At 47.7% G+C, this 22,306-nt stretch overlaps 1 protein-coding gene across 1 annotated transcript in view; it reads left to right on the top strand.

The window, feature by feature from the left end:
* NTSR1 (neurotensin receptor 1) overlaps nt 1-22,306 on the top strand; it is a 59,521-nt gene that overhangs the window by 26,866 nt on the left and 10,349 nt on the right. The window contains exon 2 of the mRNA XM_074604878.1: nt 14,901-15,102. Within this exon, the coding sequence (XP_074460979.1) occupies nt 14,901-15,102 (202 nt within the window). The remainder of the gene's footprint in view (nt 1-14,900; nt 15,103-22,306) is intronic.

Genomic DNA, 22,306 nt, shown 5'->3' on the forward strand with positions numbered 1-22,306 from the left:
GCAGACCCTCTGTTTGTCTCATCTCCCTGGCAAAATGACTTTTCTCCAAAAACATGCTCCCCCCCTACACCTCCTCAGGTTGACACCTGTAATTCTACAGTAAGAGCAGCAGAGTGCATAGTATTACTGTAAAAATAATAAATAGGCCCTTTTAAGTAGTCTGGAAGTCTGTGCATGAGTAACCACCCCGGTTTCTCTTAGGGAGCTCATGGTTTCCCATGCAATAATGTTTGGAGACCCAAGGTGATGTCTCCACAGCATCCCGGAGCACCCATCACAGCACGGGTAGACCCATCTCAGCCAGCTTTAATAGCCCTACTTGTGAAAGCTGGTGTTGGCTGCGGATGGAGATGTCCAGGATGACCGTGTCCACCTGGGAACCTCTTGCAGCAGATGCTGTTTTCCCGAGAGCCCCACTGTTGCAGCGCTAAGCCAGCCAAGCCAACGCTCACCGTTGTCTTTCATGCCCCACTACAGCTCCAGTTCCCGGCTGGTTCGACCCTTGCATCCACCTGGCACGGAGAGCAGCCTATCTCAAAGCTCTAGGCATGGAAATTGCTCACTCAAAAGTAAATGCACAATCGCACCCAGCTCTCGAGCTTCCTTTGAAAAAAAAATAGCTCCGAGCATCTCCAGCTATCATGCTTTCATTTTTGTCCCTTTCTGCATTTATCCGAGCCATTTGTATTTCATCCTTACAACAGAGAAAAGAAAAAAAAAAGTGATAGACATATCGACTGAGCGTGAATGGGCTTTTTTTTCCACCCTCTGGACACATTTCTTCCCTTTCCTCCTCCAGCACTTCACATCCTCAGCTCTCTGTCTCTCTCTTGCTGTAAATATCCTTAGCAATGCATGGGCTCAGCAAATGTACTGGGGAACACACGGAGCTGCAGAGAAACCAACAGCCACAGTCAGGTTGCGCAGGCTGGGCTGAGAAAGCACCGAAAAATTATGCAGATTATTAAAGGGCCTTTCCAAAATGAGAAGCTGTGGAGGATGGAGGCTGGTTTGCATGCGGCGACGATGTCCTTTGCCGCTGATGCTGGGGCAGGAGGAGGAGCAAGCAGCAGCCACCGTCCTGGGTAGGAGCTCTGGGAGGCGAAGGGGACACGGCTTCCTTCTGACCTCCCAGCTCTCCCCCAGGAACCACCCCTGGGTTTGAAGACGGTGACTACGATGTGACTACGATTCAATAACCCTAGAGGAAAAGGACCTTATTTCAGCTGCTCCCAAAGTCGGCAGGGACAGACCTGAAAAACCGGACTGTAACATAACAATATAACGACACGTCTGGCAATTAAAGCTGCCCAACAAAGGCAGACGTACCAACGCGCTCCCATTCACGCCAGGAGCGCGGGAGGCCCAAGTCGCTCCCAATCGACACTGTATTCCTATTTTTGTCCCGCTGGCATTCAGATTATGAATCGGGGGATGAAATGTAATTAATGGAGGACACGCAGCTAGCGTGTGATAAAGGGAGAAAGACAAATCTGGTTTTGTGTTAGATTTATGCCTTGCCCACAGCAAGAGTGAAAAAAAAAACAAAAGGATTTGGCCAGCATAAAAGAGGTGCTCTGTGAAAATACAAATGCGCTTTCCTCCTTCGAAAATAGAAAACTGCAGGGAAGTGACTGAAATTTTCTCGGGATTAGTAAGATCATAAAGAACCCGAGACCTTCACGAAGAGTCCCATGATGATAAATCAGTGAAACAAGTCCATAAACAAAAATGTGCTTCTTGGTTTGCCTTGGTCTCACCGCTGAAGTGCAGCAGAGGGAGATAATTTTAGTCTTCCTCAAGACACTCCCTGGTCGAGGCTTCTCCTTGGTAGCTCATCCAGTCACCCTGATGAAGAGATGCATAGCTGGGTCTCTCAGAGCAGCAGGAGGGGGGTGCAGGGGAGCGGAGCGCACGCTCAGCCCTACTTGACCTTGCTTGTTGTCAAGAGGTCAGCTCCATTTCCGAAGCAGGAGAACATCTTGAAGGAGAGATGGAGATCTCTCCAGCCCACTTCAAAGCCTGATGAGAAGAGGGACAGGTACTGCCTCCTGGGAAGGACCGTCATGGAAATAGGGACTTCAAGAGGGTCTTTCAGCATTAACTCACTCGAGAGAAAGCTAAAACCTCACACCGCTAAATGTCCGAGGTTTTTGTGTCGATCAGATGTTAGACCGGGATGGGTGCTGGTGGCCGCCCCTGGCCATGAGGCACTGCTCTAGGCTCCAATGGATTTGGGGAAACTGGAAAAAAAAATAAAGACAAAAGATCCGCACTGCCACAGCTTAATAATGCAACTCGGGGAGGAACTGTAGCGTTTTCTCTGTCAATTGAGGAGTGTTCCAAACTTCAGCTTTAAAGTTCAGACCCCCAGAGAGATTGTTAGATTTTAATTGCTACCTTAATCAACATTTATTAGTGCTAACCAAAGCTCCTCATGGATTTAAAATTCAGCCCGTTTGTCAACTACTAATTATTTTAAGCAGACAAGCTGTTATTTTACCAGCTATATTAATGTGACTTTTCAGCATATGTGAAATATTACAAATAGCTTCAGAAAATTTGATCCTGAAACATAATTTGGCAGATAAATCATTCTTTACCGTGATCTCACTTGTCTCTCGGACACCTGTAGCACCTCTTACCCTGATCCACCTCCACCTCTCCACCTGGAGAACGTGCAAAACCGGGTCCAGGACCAATGTGGTTTTCAGTAGGAGAATGATTTGTTTTTTCCCTTTGTTGGTTTGTTTTTTTTTTTCTAAATTAACTCTCCTCTAAATACTTGTGTAGTGTGAGTGCTGCGTGCATCAGGCTGAAAGCTTCGGTGGCTGGCTTGGTTTATAGCGAAGTCTCTAAAATGTTCAGTATCGTCCTGGGGGTTGGAGCTGATTTATTAATTAGCCTGCGCTCTCGCTCTAATGAGTGTGTGCTTGCCTGTCATCCAGCTGCTGGCTGCATCCCGCTTTGTCCCCCACGGAGGGCAGGAGAGGGGGGTCAGGGCTGCCCTGCACACCCAGGCTCTGGCCCCGGCGTGGGACCCCCTGCCCGACCCAGAGGGGACCCCGTCACCCGGCTCCTCGCGGCTGCGGAGCTGCCACGAGCCGAGCATAAAGCTGAATTTTAACAGTTGCTGTGTGAGCAGAGCAGACCCACATCTTTCTCTGTCATGAGCCGTCTACCAAGGGAGTGTGGGAAGAAAGAAAGCAAACACCGTTGGATTTAACTCTTTACTGCTCTTCGCAGTTAGAAATCTTTGCTTATTAGACTTCCATGCTTACACCTTTCGCTTTATTTTACTCACAAAACACCGAGTAGAAATCCCCAGGCTGGCCTGCTCCCTGCAAGTGACTTCATGCCCACGTAGGCGCAAGCCGTCCGTTTTGATTATCAGGCCTGAAATGACTCAATATTCCCAGAACAAGAAAAGTTGGGGGAATAATTGACTGTCTCCGTGGTTTGATTCTTTTTTTGAGATGCTCTGTGAGAGAACATCCATGCAGAATGGAATCACAGAATCACAGAATCACAGAATGGTTCGGGCTGGAAGGGACCTTAAAGATCATCTAGTCCACCCCCTGCCCTGGGCAGGGACACCTCCCACCAGCCCAGGAATAGTCTCAGTCGTATGAGGAGAGGCTGAGGGAGCTGGGCATGTTTAGCTTGGAGAAGAGGAGGCTGAGGGGAGACCTCATTGCCCTCTACAACTCCCTGAAAGGAGGGTGTAGAGAGGTGGGTGTTGGCCTCTTCTCCCAAGTGAATAATGACAGGACCAGAGGAAATGGTCTGAAGTTGCGGCGGGGGAGGTTTAGGTTAGATATTAGGAAGAATTACTTTACTGAAAGAGTGGTCAGGCACTGAACAGCCTGCCCAGGGAGGGGGTTGAGTCACCATCCCTAGAGGTGTTTAAGAAACGTCTAGATTTGGCACTTCAGGCCATGCACTAGTGGTAGAGATTGTAGGTTGGTTGTGTTTGTTTGGGGTTTTTGGTTGGTTTTTTTTTGTTTTTTTGTTTTGGTTTGGGTTTGGGGTTTTTTTTGGTATGTGTATGGTTGGACTCGATGATCTCAAAGGTCCCTTCCAACCCTGAAGACTCTATGATTCTATGACAACAACTACCCCAAGCATGAACTGAGGAAGTATGGAATAACAAGCAGATGTTAGAGACGCGAGGATCCGGGTATCGGCTCGCGAAATCAGCTGCTGTGATGTGTTTGCACATGGGGATACAGCCCTAAGACACACGTGTAGTCTTGCCCTCTCGTTAAGGCTGCAGTGGCTGCCACCCCTCACCCGTCCCAGGCTGCAAAACCCACCCATCAGGAGCATCAATGTGCTGAGCGCTTGCAGTTGTGGCTAACGGGATAGGAAAGAGGATGATTTTCTTGGTTTTAACAAGGACAGCATTAGCTACCCCCAACAGACAGCATCGGCCCGCACCAGGGGAAGCACCAAGCCATGGAGGCACTTTCTTTGGATGAACATCCACCACGTGAGCCCCCACGGCTTGTGCAGTGCCCTGTGGAAAAGGAGATAGACACAAAATAACTGCGAAATCTGGATTAGGATTACTCAGACGTCAGGAGCTTTAGGCACTGTATGAGCATTTATTAAATTATTTAGAGGGCTGACAAGCAGCAGAACTGGAGAAAAATTAAATATTTTGTGATAGGCGATGGGCAATATCCCTTTGGCAAAAACAAGTAGGAACCAAAATACCAGCAGATAGCGAGAAATGAAATCCAACTGCACTGGTAAATTATTTAAAGCATATTTCCAACCTGTCATTTGAAGCTGAAATATTATTTCCCCTTCAGTAGAATATAGCTGCTGGGGAGGGTGAGGGGGAAATGGTAACAAAGACCTGCCTGTTCAAAAGGGAAAATCAGGAATATTATTCAGTGAGTTTTTGTTCAGCCAAAAATATTGCCCTAAATAGTGTTATGGATAACTAGGTCTGAGGAACAAAGCTCAGGCCAGTCAACTGACAGCACATAAATTGACTTTATTCTTTTTTGCAAGCAAAATTGGGTAAATTTAATTAATTTACCTTGTAGTTCAATGTACCCAGTCTCAGGAAATTAAGAAGGAGGATTTCCTAAAGGAGGAAGGAGGGAAGAGTTGAAGCTTTCAGGTTAATGATGACATGATGGAGGACCATCACTGTTGCTCTGTCACTTCTTCCTCCCTCCCTCACCAGGTATGGGGACTCAACAGCCATCCTGGGCCAGAACCCTTCCATTTAACCTTCCAGATATCCCTCTTAAATCAGTGGGAGGAGGCCTAGATTAACTGAAGTGAGATGTACAAGTCCCCCAAACCCATCTTCACCATCTTCATGAAGCGTAATCCTAGTGAGGATTTGGGGTTTTCTTGTTTGGGGTTGGGATTTTTATTTTTTTTACATTTTGTTTTACATTTTTCTAAATAAACATTCTTTTATCCTTTAGTTTTGTCGAGTGATAAAGCTGGATATCCATGATGTACAACAAGGCATTCTGCAACACACAGTGGCAAGCCTTAAAACCTTCCTATTTGCCCATTCTCCAGTCCATTATTTCCAGGATTTCCTGAATTTCACAGCTTTTCTCTCTCTTTGGGAGCTGGAACCAGAAGAACCATTCAGGTTTGAGACCGGTGTCCCAAAGACCAGGAGAGGAGGATGTTTTCTCTTATGAATAGTTATAATGAAGGTGGTTTTCTGGCATTTAGCAAGGTAATGAAGAGCTCTGGGATCCCCAGGGAGTTTGATACTTAGGTATTACCCTTGTGTACAATTAGGAATGATAAGCTTTATATCAAACGCTTATATATGAATCATACCTTTTTGTGATTACTTATGAGAAATCTGGAAATACTTCAGGGCAGAGGATTGTAACTATGCATAGAAATGAGGTTAAATGATCTCTTCGGGTACCCAGTCGGGCTCAGGAATGCCACCATCACTCAGTGCTCTGACATCTTTGCCAACCCATCAAGAGCAAGAGACCCATTTAAGTTGTTCTGCATCAGATATTGTTTTTTATGAACAAATGATTTCTCCATGGAGGGAGATTTATGAATGGGAAAGCTGGTGGAATGTTTTTGCCATAGAGATATGATGGATTTTTTTTGTCAGTATGCAATTTATTTCCATCTGTTCTGTATCTGATTAACTCCTGCAGAGTATGTGATTAACTTAACTTCTCAAGATCATTAGCGGCTCTGCATATCCATTATAGTTCATCAGTGTGGGACCGCACACAGGATTGAAAATGCTGCACGTTGGTTATTCTTAATATCTTAATCCCTGCTGACTGGTCAGTCTCTCGTGATGGCCATGGATCTAAAGAGAGAAAGCATGTTACCAGGAGAACATCGCAACTCTGGAGCAAACACAAAACACTAATGAAAACGGATTTTAAGCAGATCCTCCTCCTAATTGCAATGCTAGAGCTAAAATAAGCCCTTTGGAAGGGTTCGTGTCTGGTGCCAGCCAGTTGGAGACAACACGGGAGGCATCCAGCCAGCACGGAGAGAGGAGGACCGTTAGCCTGCCAGTGGTTCCTGTGCATCACCATGTTGTACCAAACGAGTCCTGTTTTGCAGTAGGTTGCAGGTACTTGCACCTTGCAGATCCCAAAGCACAGCGCAGACTGCAAGCAGTGCGTGTTGTCACCGTAAGCCTTGTAGCAACACACATTTTCTTCTGATATAAATGTCTACCGAATACAAAACCTGAAATGTCTTAATAGAAGCAAGCAGCCAGGGCTCACGCACAGGTCTTTTGCGTTGTCCTCTGAGTTGTCTTTTGATGGGTTTTCCTGTAGTGAGTAAGGATAAATGTAAACGGATGTGTCAGCAGCAGAGACTCACATGTCCTTGCTATGCAATTAATTATCAGTCTTATTAACTCTAATGGGGGCAGGGCAGTAGCATCATGGGGACAGGACCTGGTCCGGTGTCTTGGGACCATCCATCAGATCCATCTGATAGTTTATCTTCAGACCTGTGTGCTCTCTTTCTTCACCTGAGCAACAGCACTGCAGTCCCCTATTCCCAGACCCCGTCCAAAACACGTAGAAAATTCCTGTCGGGCTCTAAAATACAGGGTTTGGCCAATTCAAGCTCCTGTGGGTGATGCTGCTGTCACAGCTGAGTTATTGAATCAGAGGTGGATTGGGCAAGATGCGCCTGCGTTTGAGGCTCTTCTTTTTTTTCTTTTTCCCCAAATGACACACCTTTGATGTCCCGCTCCTCTCTGTGTTTAGGTGGGGCTCACACCCGCGTCACTGCCCCGACTCCCAGAGGTTTAGCTGCTTGTGACTGCCGTCCGTCGTCCCCTGTGTCCTAGCTTCAAGGTTTGCTTCTGTAATGCGTAGCTGATCGTAACATTTTGACATCAGATACCTGTGCCTGTGAGCGATGTTCCACATCACCGTAACCTTTATGTGAAATGTCTGGGTTTGATATTTAACGCTTTTGAGAAGGCCTGGCTGGGGCAGGGGCAAGGTGCTCCTCAGTCTCTGCTCTGCACTTCCCGCTCCCGGGGACGGACAGGGGAGCTCCTGGGGAGGAGGTGAGAGCAATTCACGCCACCACCCTCGGTTACCTTGGATAAGATGTATGGCATCCATACTCACCTATAGCTGGGTAGAAGAGGTACAGGGTTTATGGTATGATAACAACCAGAGGCTTTTGTGGCCATTTCTCAGAATGTTTTACAAAGAAAATAGTAGTTGGATTTTGGTATCTTGTCTTTGGCCATTCAAGTTAATGATGGGATATAATGTCCCATCCCCTGGATCTCTATCAGATATTCACATGTTGTTCCTGGTGACAAGGCAAGAGGAGGGACATTTCTCCCAAGGCAGCGTGGTTTGTGTCACGCTGTCGGGCGGTTGCGAGGGGACCTGGCAGGGATGCAGGATCCGACCATACGCGCGTGCAGCCACCAAGCGAGCCTGCACAGGGCGCCCAGCGCTACCCGTCCGGGTCACCGGACAGCCTCCGCCCGAGGGTGACGGCCACGTCACACCGCGTCGCGCTGTCAGGGCTGCTTGGGACAGCAGCCACAGAAATAAAACGTGACAGGCAAACCTGCCGGAGTTAAAACCGGCAACGTGTAAAGACTGAGCTCCTGCTCAAGTACGCTGTTAGAGCTCCAGCTCGACGCACAGGCTTCAGCGCCTGGCCCTATTCCTACTTATCCAGGATTTGTGTTCCCACACCAGGTTGCCCTTACCCGAGATAAGGCCTGGCACCCCTATCCTGCAGTACAGGTGCCCCGTAGTGCTGGATACCCACTCCAGCATTTCACATTCCTCAGTTTATTCTCTCACTTACATACTCTTTTTAAGCCTCCTCCTTGAATCTGCAAATTTAGATATTTACTAAATAAATGATCAGAGAGGGGAAAGATTAGACAGATTTTCTTCTAAAATCTAATTCTAATACACTCTGAAATTAATAAAATTCCTCAAAAATTTCCACAAGAGCTGAATTTCCTTCCTAGGCTGCAGTTTTTTGGCTTCCACATTCCTCCCCGTACCAGGTACTGGCTACAAAAGCCGTTGTTGTTTTCTTCCATTGCTCACAAACGCAGACCTCTCCTGCCCTGTTGCATCTCAGGAATGGCATTCAGCGGATAACCGCGAGATACTTGGCATGGAAATTTGGACAGCTATGCAAAGATGGGGTTTAATTAGATGGTAAATTTTTTTTTACGGGGAAAAAAAACCTTTGGATTTTTCGTCAGATGCATCCTGTGAACATCAAACACGAGTGCCATTGCCAAATGCTCCTTTTGGCATGCCAACGCCATGTGCCTTTCCCCTTGCTGCTTTGTCTTCCACAGGTTGCCGTGTCCAGGAATGCGGCACTGTGCATATTAAAGGCTGAAATTATCCACTGGGTGGTTAAAAAAAAGCTAATTCCGGCCACTGAGTGAGATAACTGGTAATTTCGTAAAGTACATTTAGTCAAATAAGATTTTTTGGCAGCCGAATGTTGATGTAGCAGAATGTGCTTTTCTGATTGACATATGCTAACAATACTGCCTCCACAGTCAGGGGGAGGATAATTTACTTTTCATTTCCATTGGAAATGAGGTGAAGCAGAATGTGGTAGATTGTTAAATCCCAGCTATGTGGTTTAATTGATTTGCTCAAAGCCACGAATCAAACGATACCTGCATCCCCGGTCCTCTCCATCATCGCTTCCAGGGAACCAGCAGAGACAAATCTCCTCCTGAGATAGTTTACAGCCCCTTTTGGGTTTCTCAGCCATCTCCCCAGGCATGCCCTCAAGGGGTGGCTGGACCGGAGGAGGGTCTCTGCGGTGAGAAATCCTCCCCAGCAGCAAACGGGGAGGCTGACAGCCGTTTCATAGCATCTCCCAGCCGGCAGGCAGGCGTGCCGCGGGGAAATGAAGTATGAGAGAAGCTTAGTCACTCCAGGTGAGGATTTACCAGCTCACCATCATCCACATTTCTCCTCTCCATTTTAATTGTCCTTCTCACACCCCCAAAGCGGAAGGGGGGAGAATGGCTCTGAGCATCCCAGCCCACTGCTGGAAGGGGCCGTGACTCCAGAGACGTGGCACTGACAGAGATCAAGAACTTGGCTCTGCTGTCACCTCATTTATCAGGCAACGAAGGGACATCTCTGGTCTCTGCCACAAAACCGATGTCATAACCCAGAGCTAAAACTGTCCCTAAATCTCAGCTGCCCCCCACCTCCGCCCCGGGGGTCTTGCTCCTGCTGGCGGGGGATCCCGGCTGCTGCTGCGCGGGATGCACCACGCCGTGCTGCTGCAGCCACCGGCTCCTCACCCGCCGTTGGCTTCATGGGACTTTATTTACTTAGAAAAAAGGCTGGCTTGTGGGAAAACACAAGGCAGAAATTCAAAAAGCTTGTACAATGTCAGTAAAGAAACGCTTTCTCATCAAAACTCTGTCAATGAAAGTATTATGAATAGTTCTAGTTCTCAGCTTTTTTTATGATAAATAACTTTCAGTGGAGGTGTTTAACTTGCTACTGTATCTCCAGGAAGAGCCTTTAGCCTGTTTTTTTACTTTTAACCACTTAGGTGCTCCAAGACCTTGTAAAGCATCTACAAGCACTTATTAGCAGGCCCCTCCAAAGCCACGCGCTGACGGACCGTGGGAGCAGTCAGCTGTAGGTGGCTCAGGTAATTGGTTTTACTGGGAGCGAAGGTGACCTGTAAATGCCTGTAACATGTAATATTTCCCCTCCTCCCCTTCAGATACATGCAAGACAAAAGTCTGGGCTTGTAGGAGGGACGGAAAAATCATCTTCTTCCAAAGTGGCCTCTGAGTCCCTGTTCCTCCAGAAGTCACTTTAGAGGACAAAAGAATAAACCTTTGCAAAACTTCTGATTTACGGGACTCGTTTAAGCCCTCTGGGGAGTCCCTCCACGAAGTTACATGCTCATCTTCTCCATCACCATTGCAAGCGAGCTGATGTCTGCTTTTAGTGGTAACCCGGGGAAACCACAGCAGCCAAATAGTTTGCCGTACGACTTGGCAAAAGGAAATCACGTCAGCATGGAGCTCAGCAGAGCCGGGGGAGCAGTTTTCCATACAAAAGATTCAGGAAGAGTCACAAACCCAAGAACAGGCTTCTGCTTTTGTGCCACTTGATTTTTCTGGTCCCTTCCCCTGTGTCTCTCCCACACTCCTGTTTGGAAGGAAGAAGAAAACTCACGTCATGCTGAATTCTCCAGTGTCACGCAAAGACTGATTTTTGTTGAGCTGACCGAGAGAGGCTGATAACTGCATTTTTTGCCTTCCAGAAGTGTGACTTAATTTCTGTAAATTTCCACTTGTCTTCTCATGAGCTTATGAAGCCTCACCCCCAGATTTGCTCTGTCTCTGTGTCCAGCAAAACCCTGCGTAATTCTAATGCTTCATGTTTCAGCTGGAATTAAAATCACCTTTGGCAACAGAGGGCTAAGAAAATCATAGAGAATCGGAGAATCATAGAACGGTTTAGATTGGAAAGGACCTTGAAGATCATCCAGTTCCAGCCCCCCTGCCCTGGGCAGGGACACCTCCCACCAGCCCAGGTTGCTCCAAGCCCCGTCCAACCTGGCCTTGAACCCCTCCAGGGATGGGGCAGCCACAGCTTCTCTGGGCAACCTGGGCCAGGGGCTCACCACCCTCACAGCAAAGAATTTCTTCCTCATATTTCATCTAAATCTCCCCTCTTTCAGTTTAAAACCTTTACCCCTCGTCCTGTCACTACATGCCCTTGTAAAAAGTCCCTCCCCAGCTTCCCTGGAGCCCCTTTAGGGACTGGAAGGGGCTGGAAGGTCTCCCCGGTGCCTTCTCTTCTCCAGGCTGGACCCCCCCAGCTCTCTCAGCCTGTCCCCACAGCAGAGGGGCTCCAGCCCTCCCAGCATCTCCGGGGCCTCCTCTGGCCCCGCTCCGACAGCTCCGTGTCCTTCTTGTGCTGAGGACTCCAGAGCTGGACGCAGTACCCGGAAAGCTGGGATGAAAAGCGCGTCATTGTTAGAGAGTCAGGAAGGCTCGGCACCCGGGCAGGGCAGGACCCCCGCGGCCACCAAGATGGGGCTGGGAAGGTCAGCGTCACTGCCGTGGGGGACGTGCAGGTGTTCCACCTCTGGGGACAGTCTGAGTCAGAGCGGATGTCACCGCCATGCCTTCGCATCCCCCGAGCGATCAGGTGTCTCAGGCGTGCCTTCCTGGGGACAGGGGCTCAGCAGGGACTGCTGCTGGGAGCTCACCTCATCCACGTCGTCACTGTCCCGACGAGACAGACGATGAGTGATTCGGGTCTCCGGGCGTCACTGCTCAGGCGGTGCTGGAAGGGAAGGGTGCTCTTCTCTACGAGACAAAACACGATTTGGTCCCGAGGACTAATCCCATCCCACGGATGCTGCGCCAGCCTGGTGTCTGAATGGCTTTCAGGGCTGTGCTGATTACAGGAGCGACAGCAGCACGGAAGTGGGTTAGTGTTTCGTTCTCTCCTGCCAGTGGCAAACATTGTAGTATTGGATTTTGGGATTTTCTTTTTTTTTTTTTTTTAACTAAGGATTTAGCACACGGTCACAGGGCTTGTGGTGTTGGTTTTTTTACGCTAGAAAGCAGGCAGTGCTAAGCCTTTCCATGCACAGCTTTGTGCTTCTGCACTGCGCTCATGCTGCCCGTCACGGCGCTGAGCAGAAACCTCGGATCTGGTGGATTTGCACTGATGCAAACACATCCGTTTTAATGGGGAGGAGAATCAGACTGAACCACACTTGGTGACAGCAGAGATACGGCCGGACCATTCTGCCTGTGCATCCAAACAAGCCTGAATACAGAATTCACTTAGAGCCGGCGTCACATAAGCTGTCCTTTCCATGGTAAGCCAACATAAAGCCTGAGACTTTCAGGTCAAAAATGAACCTGGACACGGTCTAGATCCTCCTTCCTGGAGCAAGAGTGATCTGTAAAGATATATTAGGACTCAAAGCCTCCCATGAGTGTTCACCGATGGCCATAGCCACTTTAGTCCCACTGATGTTAGGAGTTTCAGTGCTGTAAAAAATCCCATTAAACACCTCTACGAGTTGCCCTCCCCCTGAAGACCTTTGAATGCGTAGCCCTGGGATCCTCCTGGAGCAGGTGGGAAACGTTCCACTGGCTTTGAAGAGGCGTTGGAGGCACCAGCTCCAGCAGCGTGCAGAGTCACCTGGGAATGAAGTGTCACAGCACTGACGCGCACAGTGCGCCAGGGTCCGGACTGGCGCAACCCAGCACGCAGCTCGCCACAAAAAAAACCCCACTGAATGCAGAGGGTTTGCAGGAGGGGGAAACCGCTTTTTTAGCCGTTACTGTCCTCGGGAGTTTGTGTTTGCAAATAATTCTTTCCAGAAATGAAACCCTTCCGCCTCAGGGAAAATATTGATTTTTTTTTTTTTACCTGTATGAGAGTTTTGGTAGAAATCAAGACACGGAAAAAATTCTTCAAATATAGCCTTTCATAGAAAGCATGCAGTTTTCACACTTTTACCATAACAATTCACAAAAGGGAAAGTCAGTGCTATTCTAGACAATTTCCCAAGGTCTTTAAAGACTTCACAATACAATTATGGAATGAATCAAGCCTTTGAAGAAAGCTCAGAAAAGACTTTTTGAGTTCCGCGTAATACTATTAGGCAAGACTATTTTATAGCTGGGGCAAAGTTATATGTAGGAACTTTCTCAGTCCGCAGAGGAGCTCTATGGTTATCACCCAGCATAAACGAGCGATGATGTTCTCCCCATGTGGGTTGCGAGAGACGAAACCCAGCTGGTCCTTCTGCGAAACGCATTGAGCTCTGGAGCTCAAAGCTGTATGGAGACTCCATCCATCTGAAGAAAACTTTGGCAACAGCAACACCGCCTGTCTCCACCAAAAGAGGAGTTGCATCTTTCCCAAATTTAGGAACAAAGAAACTTAAGTGCTTCTGATTGCCAGTGCACCTGCTCCCCATATGCTTATGTTCTTTCTTTTATGGATGCCCTGTAGCATCCTGGGGGTGTGGTTGGATTCTTTCTCCAGCTTTGCGTTCATCTCCGGCACCTTTTGAACCCCTCCAGAGCAAAGAGCCCACACATCTGCGCTGGGCACTGGGTGTACGGCGAATGCTTGTGTGCTGCGGTGGTGGTGCTGTGGGCGGGCGGAGAAGAGACATCTCCACCCGAGCAGATGGAGCACCCCTTTGTAGATGAGGCTTTCCGGGTTTTTCGGGCTGCAGAGGGACGTGGCGTTGGCTTGGAGAGCAGGATTGCTCCTGTGTTTTAGAGCACCGACGTGCAAGATACGCGGCTCTCTGGGGAAGAAGTTAGCGCGCCTTGTAACCCTGCCAGGGGGCAGAGTGCCCTACTGGTTTTAGTAGTTTTATCTTCTTGTCATTTTATCACTTTTTATAAAATTGCTTCCGCAGCGATTTGCAGCACACAGCTTAATTCTTGTTAATATTTTGATGTTTTCAAGAATTGAGGGGGTTTTGTTTTGTCCCGCTCTCATCTCAGTGATGCGCTGAGCCCCGTCCTGAGCCAGGGAGCGGAGAGGAGGAGCCCCATGGGCCCCCGGCCCCTCCATGCAGCGGGGGGTGAGCAGGGCACCCCACCGCCCCACCGTGCCATAGGCAAACCCTGCGCCTCCCCGGGCTGCCGTTCCCTAAGCTCAGCTCCAGCCGGGTTCCTCGACAGCCCACAAGGCCCTCACAAAGCCTTCCTGCTTTTATTTGACACGAACAGTGACTTCCACTTGATTCAATCGCTGCTTAATTTGATCCTCCATTTAATTTTATCAAAACTGTAGTAATCAAATAATTTGTACTAAAAACATTACAACTTCCGCTTGTTTATTCCGATCAATTTTAATCCCTTAGGGCACAAAGTTTATTGGATAATTTAATTACGAGATAACAAAATGCTGTCATTAAATGTACAAGGAAAGGACAGAACACAAAAAAAGAAAGTTAAAAAGATCTCAAGGAGCGCTCATAATAAAAAAAAAAATATTCAACATACCGTTATTTAGAAGTCATGCTACGCACAATGAAAGCTAAGCGGCATCCTGCTGTTCACAAGATGAAAAGATCAATGGCGTGTTTCGGTCGAGACATTTCTGGCAATGAACTGCAGTGGGAAGGGGAAAACAACATAATTGGATGCGAATGAATTTGCCTGTTTTGAGTGTTGACCCACGTGAATGAATGGATGTCAGTGGCGGTTGAGTTTTCCCTCTGTGCAATAAGCCTTCAAAAGCCAAAGGCAGCACAGTAAGAGGAGGGAAGAGATTTCCACTGCAGGCTGTTTCTCTGTCGCTGTGAGAAATAAAACACAATCTCCTGCCTCACCGATCCTTCTCATCCCTTGACCGCGCCACATCTTTTCCCCACAGGTCAACACTTTTGTCTCCTTCGTGTTCCCCATGGTCGTCATTTCTGTGCTCAACACCATCATCGCCAACCAGCTCATGGTCATGTTCAAACAGGCGGCCCAGGAGAACCAGGTCTGCACCATCGGCGGGCAGCAGACGATGCTCAGCATGTCCATGGAGCCCAGCCGCGTCCAAGCCTTGAAGCATGGCGTGAGGGTCCTACGTAAGTATTCGCATATTTTGGCACGGAACTGGATAGAGGTGTCTAAGTAAATACGATTTGAAGTGTAATAGGTTGAAATTGGTAAATGCTTTCACCCCAAACCTATTTTAAATGAAAATTTGCTCTTTTTGGAAATCCAAATTGCCTCCACATGCTTTGACATTTGCCAAAATTGTCCAATTCTTGCCTCAAAGCCCCAGACTTTGGAAAATAGCCAAGAACCAAGAGTTCTCTAGGGAGTTTTACCATCCATTTTCCACTATTTTCTTTTTCTCCCAGAGACATTTTTCTGAGTCCTAATCTTACCTTAAAGGATTAAAAAAAAAACCATACAGAGAAAGGAATCTAAAGAGATATTTGAGTATTATTTAATTGTGCTCAGCGGGGGAGAAGCTGATAAATGAAAAATTCAAATTTAAGCAAAAAAATATATTTCAAGTTCTGCGAAATAGAGACAACTTGATAATATCAAGCTTTCCTGTTTCTATTTCTGGCCAGCTCCAGCCTGAGCACCTCTCTTTCGGCGAGTGCTGGTTTTAGGCTCTGATTGTGACCCGGGGACTGATGTAGTTTTAAACCCCAACTTGTTTTGTGGGACTGGGTTTGAGCAGATCAGCTGGGGTGGGCACAGCACAGGGTACGCAGCCCCACTGGCATTGCCCATGGTAAATTAGATCTGCAAATTCCTCTCAGCTGTTAGAAGCAGAGACGTTGGAAACCCGGTGCTGGTGGTTTTCATTCCCCTCCTCCCAAGGGAAAAGCAGGAGCTGCGCTGAAGGTGTCTTTTGCTTCATTAGAGGTGTGTGGAAAATCATTTTCCCCCTGAAGATACACACACGGGAGAAAAGAGTTTCTCGCAATCAATCACAGCTTTAATTCAGATTTCAATTTTCCTCTCTCTGTTAGAAAAAAAAAAAATGGCCCAATGACTCAGATTTAAAAAATATATATTTTTGATCAAATCAGACTCTTCCTAGTATTTCTCCTCTTCAAAACTCTGATGAGAGCAACACTGATTCGATAGCAAAACATTGCTCGTGTAATCCCTTACACCTGATTTTTTATAACCCAGAAATAACTCCACTGCGCACTTGCAAACCTGAGGCCAGACAGTGGCAGGGGCGATCGCGGTGTTGTCTGAGGTGACAGAATTCCCCCGTTCCTGTCCTGCACGTGACGCCTGCCCAGGCCAAGCGTTGGGCTCTGGGTTAAGGTGACTCTGATCTATTTCCTTCCCTGGGGGCCAGATCTCTCACTGTGAACTCAGCAGAGTTCCCAAGGGACCCGTGTGCAGCTTTCTGTGAGTTGCACTTCACCTTCTCCCACCAGTTATTGCACCCGATATTTTACAGACTCTGACCCAGCTGATCACCATATATTTAAAAAAGACATTTTTTTTGCCCCAAGCCAAATTAGTATGCAGTACAATTTTATTTTATTTTTTAAGGCTGCTGTTTATATGATTTAACTAAATTTTGCGGCCCTTTGGGGGCCGGCAAATACCGTCATCCATATTTCACGTGCAATAAAGGGTTCCCGTTGGCACACGCGACGTCTCAAACAGCACCGACAGCTGTGAGCAGAAGTGCCCGTTTCTGAACTGCTCGGGCGGGCGTTCATAACTTCATGGAGAAACTAGACAGAACTCTGATCTCCATGGATGAAGACAGAAAGAGATTCAATTTTTTTTTTTTTATTCTTACAAACGACCACATTTAGGGTAATCACACATCGTCCTTTTCTTTTGCCTTTGCTTGGTGCTATGTAAAGCTAAAGAATAGACCTGCTCACACACAGAGACTCTGAAAAAGCAAAACTAGCCCAGCATTTTAACGATTAAGTCAACAGCAACTTAAACCTTGCATATATCGCTTTATTCCCTTTCTTTTTCTGCAAAACTTTGGTTCAGACAAAGGTTAAATAAAATATCCTGCACCCAGGAAACTCAGCTGTACTGCAAAATTCTGGATGGCTTAATTAAATAAGCTGAGGAAAAGAACAAAGAATCTGGTGGCTTAAACTGACAAATGGTAAAGCAAAAGCTGGTCAAAAATAGCACCCAAAAAAATCTAATAAAGTGTGCCGGTGTGGTGATAAAGTGTGAGAGTCCTCGTGCACATTAGATGGGGAGGGGTCGACAGCAGAAAGCTTTCATGGCAAAGCTCTTGGTAACTCAAGCGCTTTGGCCAAGGCCACATTTTCAACAAGGAAAGAAATCCCTCGAGAAGGCACCAAGAACCTCCAGGAGCTTTTCCCAGCGGTTTTTCACGCGGGATGCTTCCCACGCAGCGCGCTGTGGCCGTGCCGTAGGTGACCCACCGAGTGCACCCCATCTCCGAACACCGCGCTGGGAGATGCCCCTGAGGAAAAGGAGAGAAAAACCCAGAAGACATTAAATTCCCCGTAATTTTCTTGTTGGGCTGTGGTTATTTACTCTCCCTGTGTCCCGGTTAACTGTCACCCACCCAGGGATAAGACAGGAGCCCCACTTCGGCTCCAAGCCTGCCAGGACGGGGCCGTGCAAGCCCCTGGGCTCCCTGCTATCTTTTTCTGTTTCTTATCGCTTCTGCCTTCTGCCATTAAGTGAGAAGCTGCCTTTTCTCGCTTGCGCTACAACATCTCACACCTCCCTCTCTCCTTTTAGCATTGTACACTCTTTTAACATCACAAGGAGAGAGCTCTTCATGAATAATAGCAGAGAGACCTAAATCTGCACCCGCCGCTCCGTGGGCATTGCTGGGAGGTGGTGGAAGAGCATCCCTCACCAACAGGTCCACGTTTCCTCCGAGGCACTGAAAAACAGCCCTTTTCTCTCCGAACAATAAGCTTAATTTTTATCTTCTTCTTCTCCAGGCAAATTTTTGCTTTTGTTATGTACTTCAAAAGCTGAGAAAAGTTAGCAAAAGCAAGAGGCTGGAGGCTGAAATGGTGCAGAAGCGGGTCAGACGCGGCCCCCGGGTACCACGTGCATCTCCCCACTGTCACCCCCCGCAGGACCGAGCTCCTGCCCTGCCGGGGAAGGCAATGAGAGAGCGGCCGCTTGCTCCTTGTCTGGGCTGAGGACGATCCAGCAAATAAAAAACCCACCATCAGTTTTGTCTGTGAGTCACCATGGCAGGCAGAAAAGGCTTTTTTTGTCGAGCAAGTGTGAGTGAAATCCTGCTTCATTTCATTTTTCAGATGATTAGTGGAGGTGTTTGATTCACATTTACTTTTGTCACCTGTTCCTCTCAACTTTTTTTTTTTCCTTAATAAACCGGGCCTCTGAGCTGCCTGAAAAGCAGGAAAAAAAAAACAAGGATGCGCATGATTTATCCTGGGATCCACGGCAGCCAAAACCATGTACACAGTCTCGGCTGGTTTATGGAAGAGGATGGGAAAAGTGAAAAGACGCTTGTCTACACTAATAAAACTGTTGGCACAAAATCAGAGCTTCATGGGGGTCAAAGTATTTTCCATTTCCAAAAGAGAACTTTGGTCTGAAGTACAAGAGAGCTTGATTTTGATTTAAGGGTGAAGTGTCTCAGAACCTGTAAAACTAGTGCTCAGAAAAGAGTTTTTTGCGGTTCCTGGTGTGCAGAGCTGTTGGATGAGACCAGAGCAGCAAACACCTTCCTTCCTTCCTCCAGATCTACTGAGATTATGTATTTCTTTACACTGAAATAGGAGCTAAAAGTGGTCAGGCTAAGAGCTTCATTCAGAACATCCACAACACCGTTTTCCTCCTCTTTGCCAGCATTTATGTGGTTTCTTGGCTCTGTCTGACTTTGGTCATGTACAAAATAATTAGGGAGATCAGGATCAAGGGACGTGTCAGCCCTGCTGCCTGGGAGCCAGCTCGTTAATTCATTAAGCGTGTGATTTCTGATTCTAATTCCCTCCCTGCTGTCGGTGTTCACCAGGTGTGAGGATCCGGATTCCGAGAGCTCAAGGCGCTGGCAGCTTCCCAGCTCTTTTGCGAGGATCACAGGGCAATGTCTGCACCACTGCTGCCGCTCAAAGTACCTCCCTCCTCCATCCATCCCATATTCCTGCCATTTCTCCGGTTATAAACCACCGCCAATTTACTGTTATTATTCCTTGGCTGTATTTAGTGCTGGGAAGCTGAGTCTCTTGGGCGCTATGTGATGCTTCATGGAAGGGTGAAGCTTCTCTGATGGCATCGCCTGATACGTCAACCATCCGATCGCATCCTAAACAAATCTGAAACACACACATGCACACACGCACCCTCCAGGATAAGCCTTCAGCGGGTAAAACATCGCATACGCTGCCCAGACCGTGGCAGACTGTATCCAGACAGAGAGGCAATATAAATCTTCCCCGTCTCAGTCCCACATTTCCAAACACCTGCTCAAAAATCGGGGCTTGGTTCAAGCCGAAAGCACTGTGGCCAACATATCTTCTTGAAAGGGGACGGTTTTGTGATGTGGGCTAATTGTCCCCATCAGTACACCGGCCTGCAGCCCGTTCTCCTCCCAGTGGCCTCCAGCACCTCCCCGACCGCCTGTCGGGTGGTTCCCGCCGTGGATGGAAGGAAGGAGTTGTTGAACGGCGTAGCTGAGCTCTGATAACCGTGTTGAGACGAGTTGATGGCCATCAGGGGGAGGCTTTGCGCATCCCTGGGTGGACATTGGCTAAGCCTATTAAGATGCGATCAGCTCCAGGTAGCGTTTGCTCCGTTACAGAAGCCGCTTAGTGAAAGCAATTATAAAGCACTTGGAGAGGTTTAACCAATTAAAAGAATATCCTTCAGTCTCCCACAGCGGGCTGGGTGATGCCTCCGTAAGGTGGTTTTTAGGACATGAAGTCAAACCACCTTCCTTTCTGAGTGTCTAAGAATTTTAAAATGATGATTTTGAGGTCTCGGCATTTCTTTGGTACTCAACAAATGCCAAGTATTAATGAAGTATCCATGCAGCCTACATCAATTTCTGCATTAATAAGTTCCCTTCGGAACAAATGTTTTGAAGAGTTCATCCATTTCTCTGCAGTGATGTTCCAAATTGGAGCCGTTTGAGGAGGAGAATATTGCTGTGAGATTTAGTGTAACAACCCCGTTAACAAGAATAACAAATAGCAAATACTTTGCCGCCACAAAACACAACAGAGCACCAGTCTGAAAATCTCCTCCTTAAACAGCTGTATTTTTAAATTCCTGTATTCTAAGGAAATCAGATTTGTCCATGAATCATTTCTTTTGCAAGAAAGGAGCTAAATTCGTGGCAGTTTGTATCCATAATACGAAGTCTGGGCAACTCCAAGTGGAGTTCAGCAAAACCCCTGTGACATTACGCGTGAGTAGAAGCCGAGTTTAACAGCTGAAGTGTCACACTGAAATTCGGGAGGATAAATTAGCTATACAACAGTTGTATATATTTCCCGGAGACGTTTGTACGCGCGGGTTTACTTTACAGCCTGCCAAGACACACGAAGAGAGCGGTGTCGGAGCGCTCTATAAACACCCGCCGAGGGGCCGAGGGGGACCATGGCCGCACCTCTCGGGACGGGGAGATGCTTTTCTCTCCTCTCCCAAGACGTGTCCCTTGGCTGGCGCCGGGCGTTTCGACCGGGATTCAGGCTCTCGTGGCTGCACCTCTGATGACAACGCGAGGGCCGGTCACGCCCCACAAGCAGATTTTCCAGGTGTTAAACCCTGGCCACATGAGTGTTTAAAAAGCTAACTGATGTGTTTTTAAACATAAAGGCTGGCCAGGGTCTTAGTCACCGCAGAAGCATGCGGTAAATACAGCCCAGGGTCCCTCTGCAGCAGAAACCGTTCGGGGAGGAACAAAGGACACGTGAAACTCAGAACTGGAGAGGAAAGAAGAAAGGAGCCGCAGAGGATGCCCGGGGTATACCCCATCTGACCGAATAAAAAGAGCCTTGAACCCGGTGAGGAGCAGACGGGAGCCCTTTTCTGTCCTTCAAAGCTTAAATTTTCTTTCTCCTTCCTTCTCCAAACACCCGGACATCCCTTGGGGGAAATGGCACAAATGAAGCTGAAATGTAATCGAGCAACTTCTTTCTCTTCCCAAAAATTAATAATCTCGGAAGGAAACTGGAGAAGACACCCCCATTTGCACTCTGTCGTCAGGGACGCGCTGCTTGGACCCTGTTCATGGAATAGCTTTTATCCTTCATTTTCTGCCCTGTTCCTTATGGATGAAACCGGTGCCAGTGAACGATTTAATCACCAGCATGAGCAGGGGTAGGAATTCTCATCCATTTTCAAATCTGTCAGCTGAAGCCATTGAAAATCAGGACTGGAAAATATAATCTGAGCAAAAGACATTGGGTTTGCATGCCAATTTTTTTTCTATTCACTTTGCTGTCTCGCTGCCATTAACAAAGAAGTATTTAGGGGAACATGGCTCCTTTCAAGGAAGATAGCATCTTCTACCCCTTAATCCAAAAAAGAGACTGCAGCAGGAAAAAAAGAAGGAAAATGGTACAGAAAGATAAAAAGCAGATTGCTGGCTGCTGGGAATGGAAATTGAGGAGTCAAATCTAATGTTTACACGGCTCAGTAGCACGTGCGAGAGCGCAGGGGAATTGTATCCAGCAAATGCTGTGTGTTTTCAGTGGTGTCTGAAGGAGCTGGGGGCTCTCCAGGCCCATTGCTATTCCCAGTTTCTCCTTCTTCGCTCTCAGACTGGTGGCCCCAGTCTCTCCTGGTTGTTATCGACTTTTATGGAAATCCTTTCTTCTGCAGCCTTGTGACCCAAATACCAGCATAAGCAGTTTTAATTTTACTAGGCTCATACCCACCCTTGCAGCTCCCGTAATCCCTAGTTTGGGGCTCGCTGGTATAAATATTGCCTACGACCTGTCAGGTGGTGCATCGTGTTAATATAAACAGCTCCTCGAGGTTTAACTAGGCAGAGCCAGCTACAGCTACACTTGGCCCAGCTCTTACCGTCTCTCACATCAAACGGCACGGTGACACTTGCTCCCCTTTGTGAGATTCTCTTGTAATGGCATCAACTAAATAAGTGTATAAAACCCAGGAGCTTTGAATACACACGGTCTGTTTCTCCAGAAATCAGCATTAATGCAAATCCCTGACATGAGCCCCATAACAGTGTCAGATGTGTTATTCTGCCCCATCCCTGGAGGGGTTCAAGGCCAGGCTGGACGGGGCTTGGAGCAACCTGGGCTGGTGGGAGGTGTCCCTGCCCAGGGCAGAGGGGTGGAACTAGAT

The sequence above is a fragment of the Larus michahellis genome, chromosome 12, assembly GCF_964199755.1.
Source record: "Larus michahellis chromosome 12, bLarMic1.1, whole genome shotgun sequence".
NCBI lineage: Eukaryota > Metazoa > Chordata > Aves > Charadriiformes > Laridae > Larus > Larus michahellis.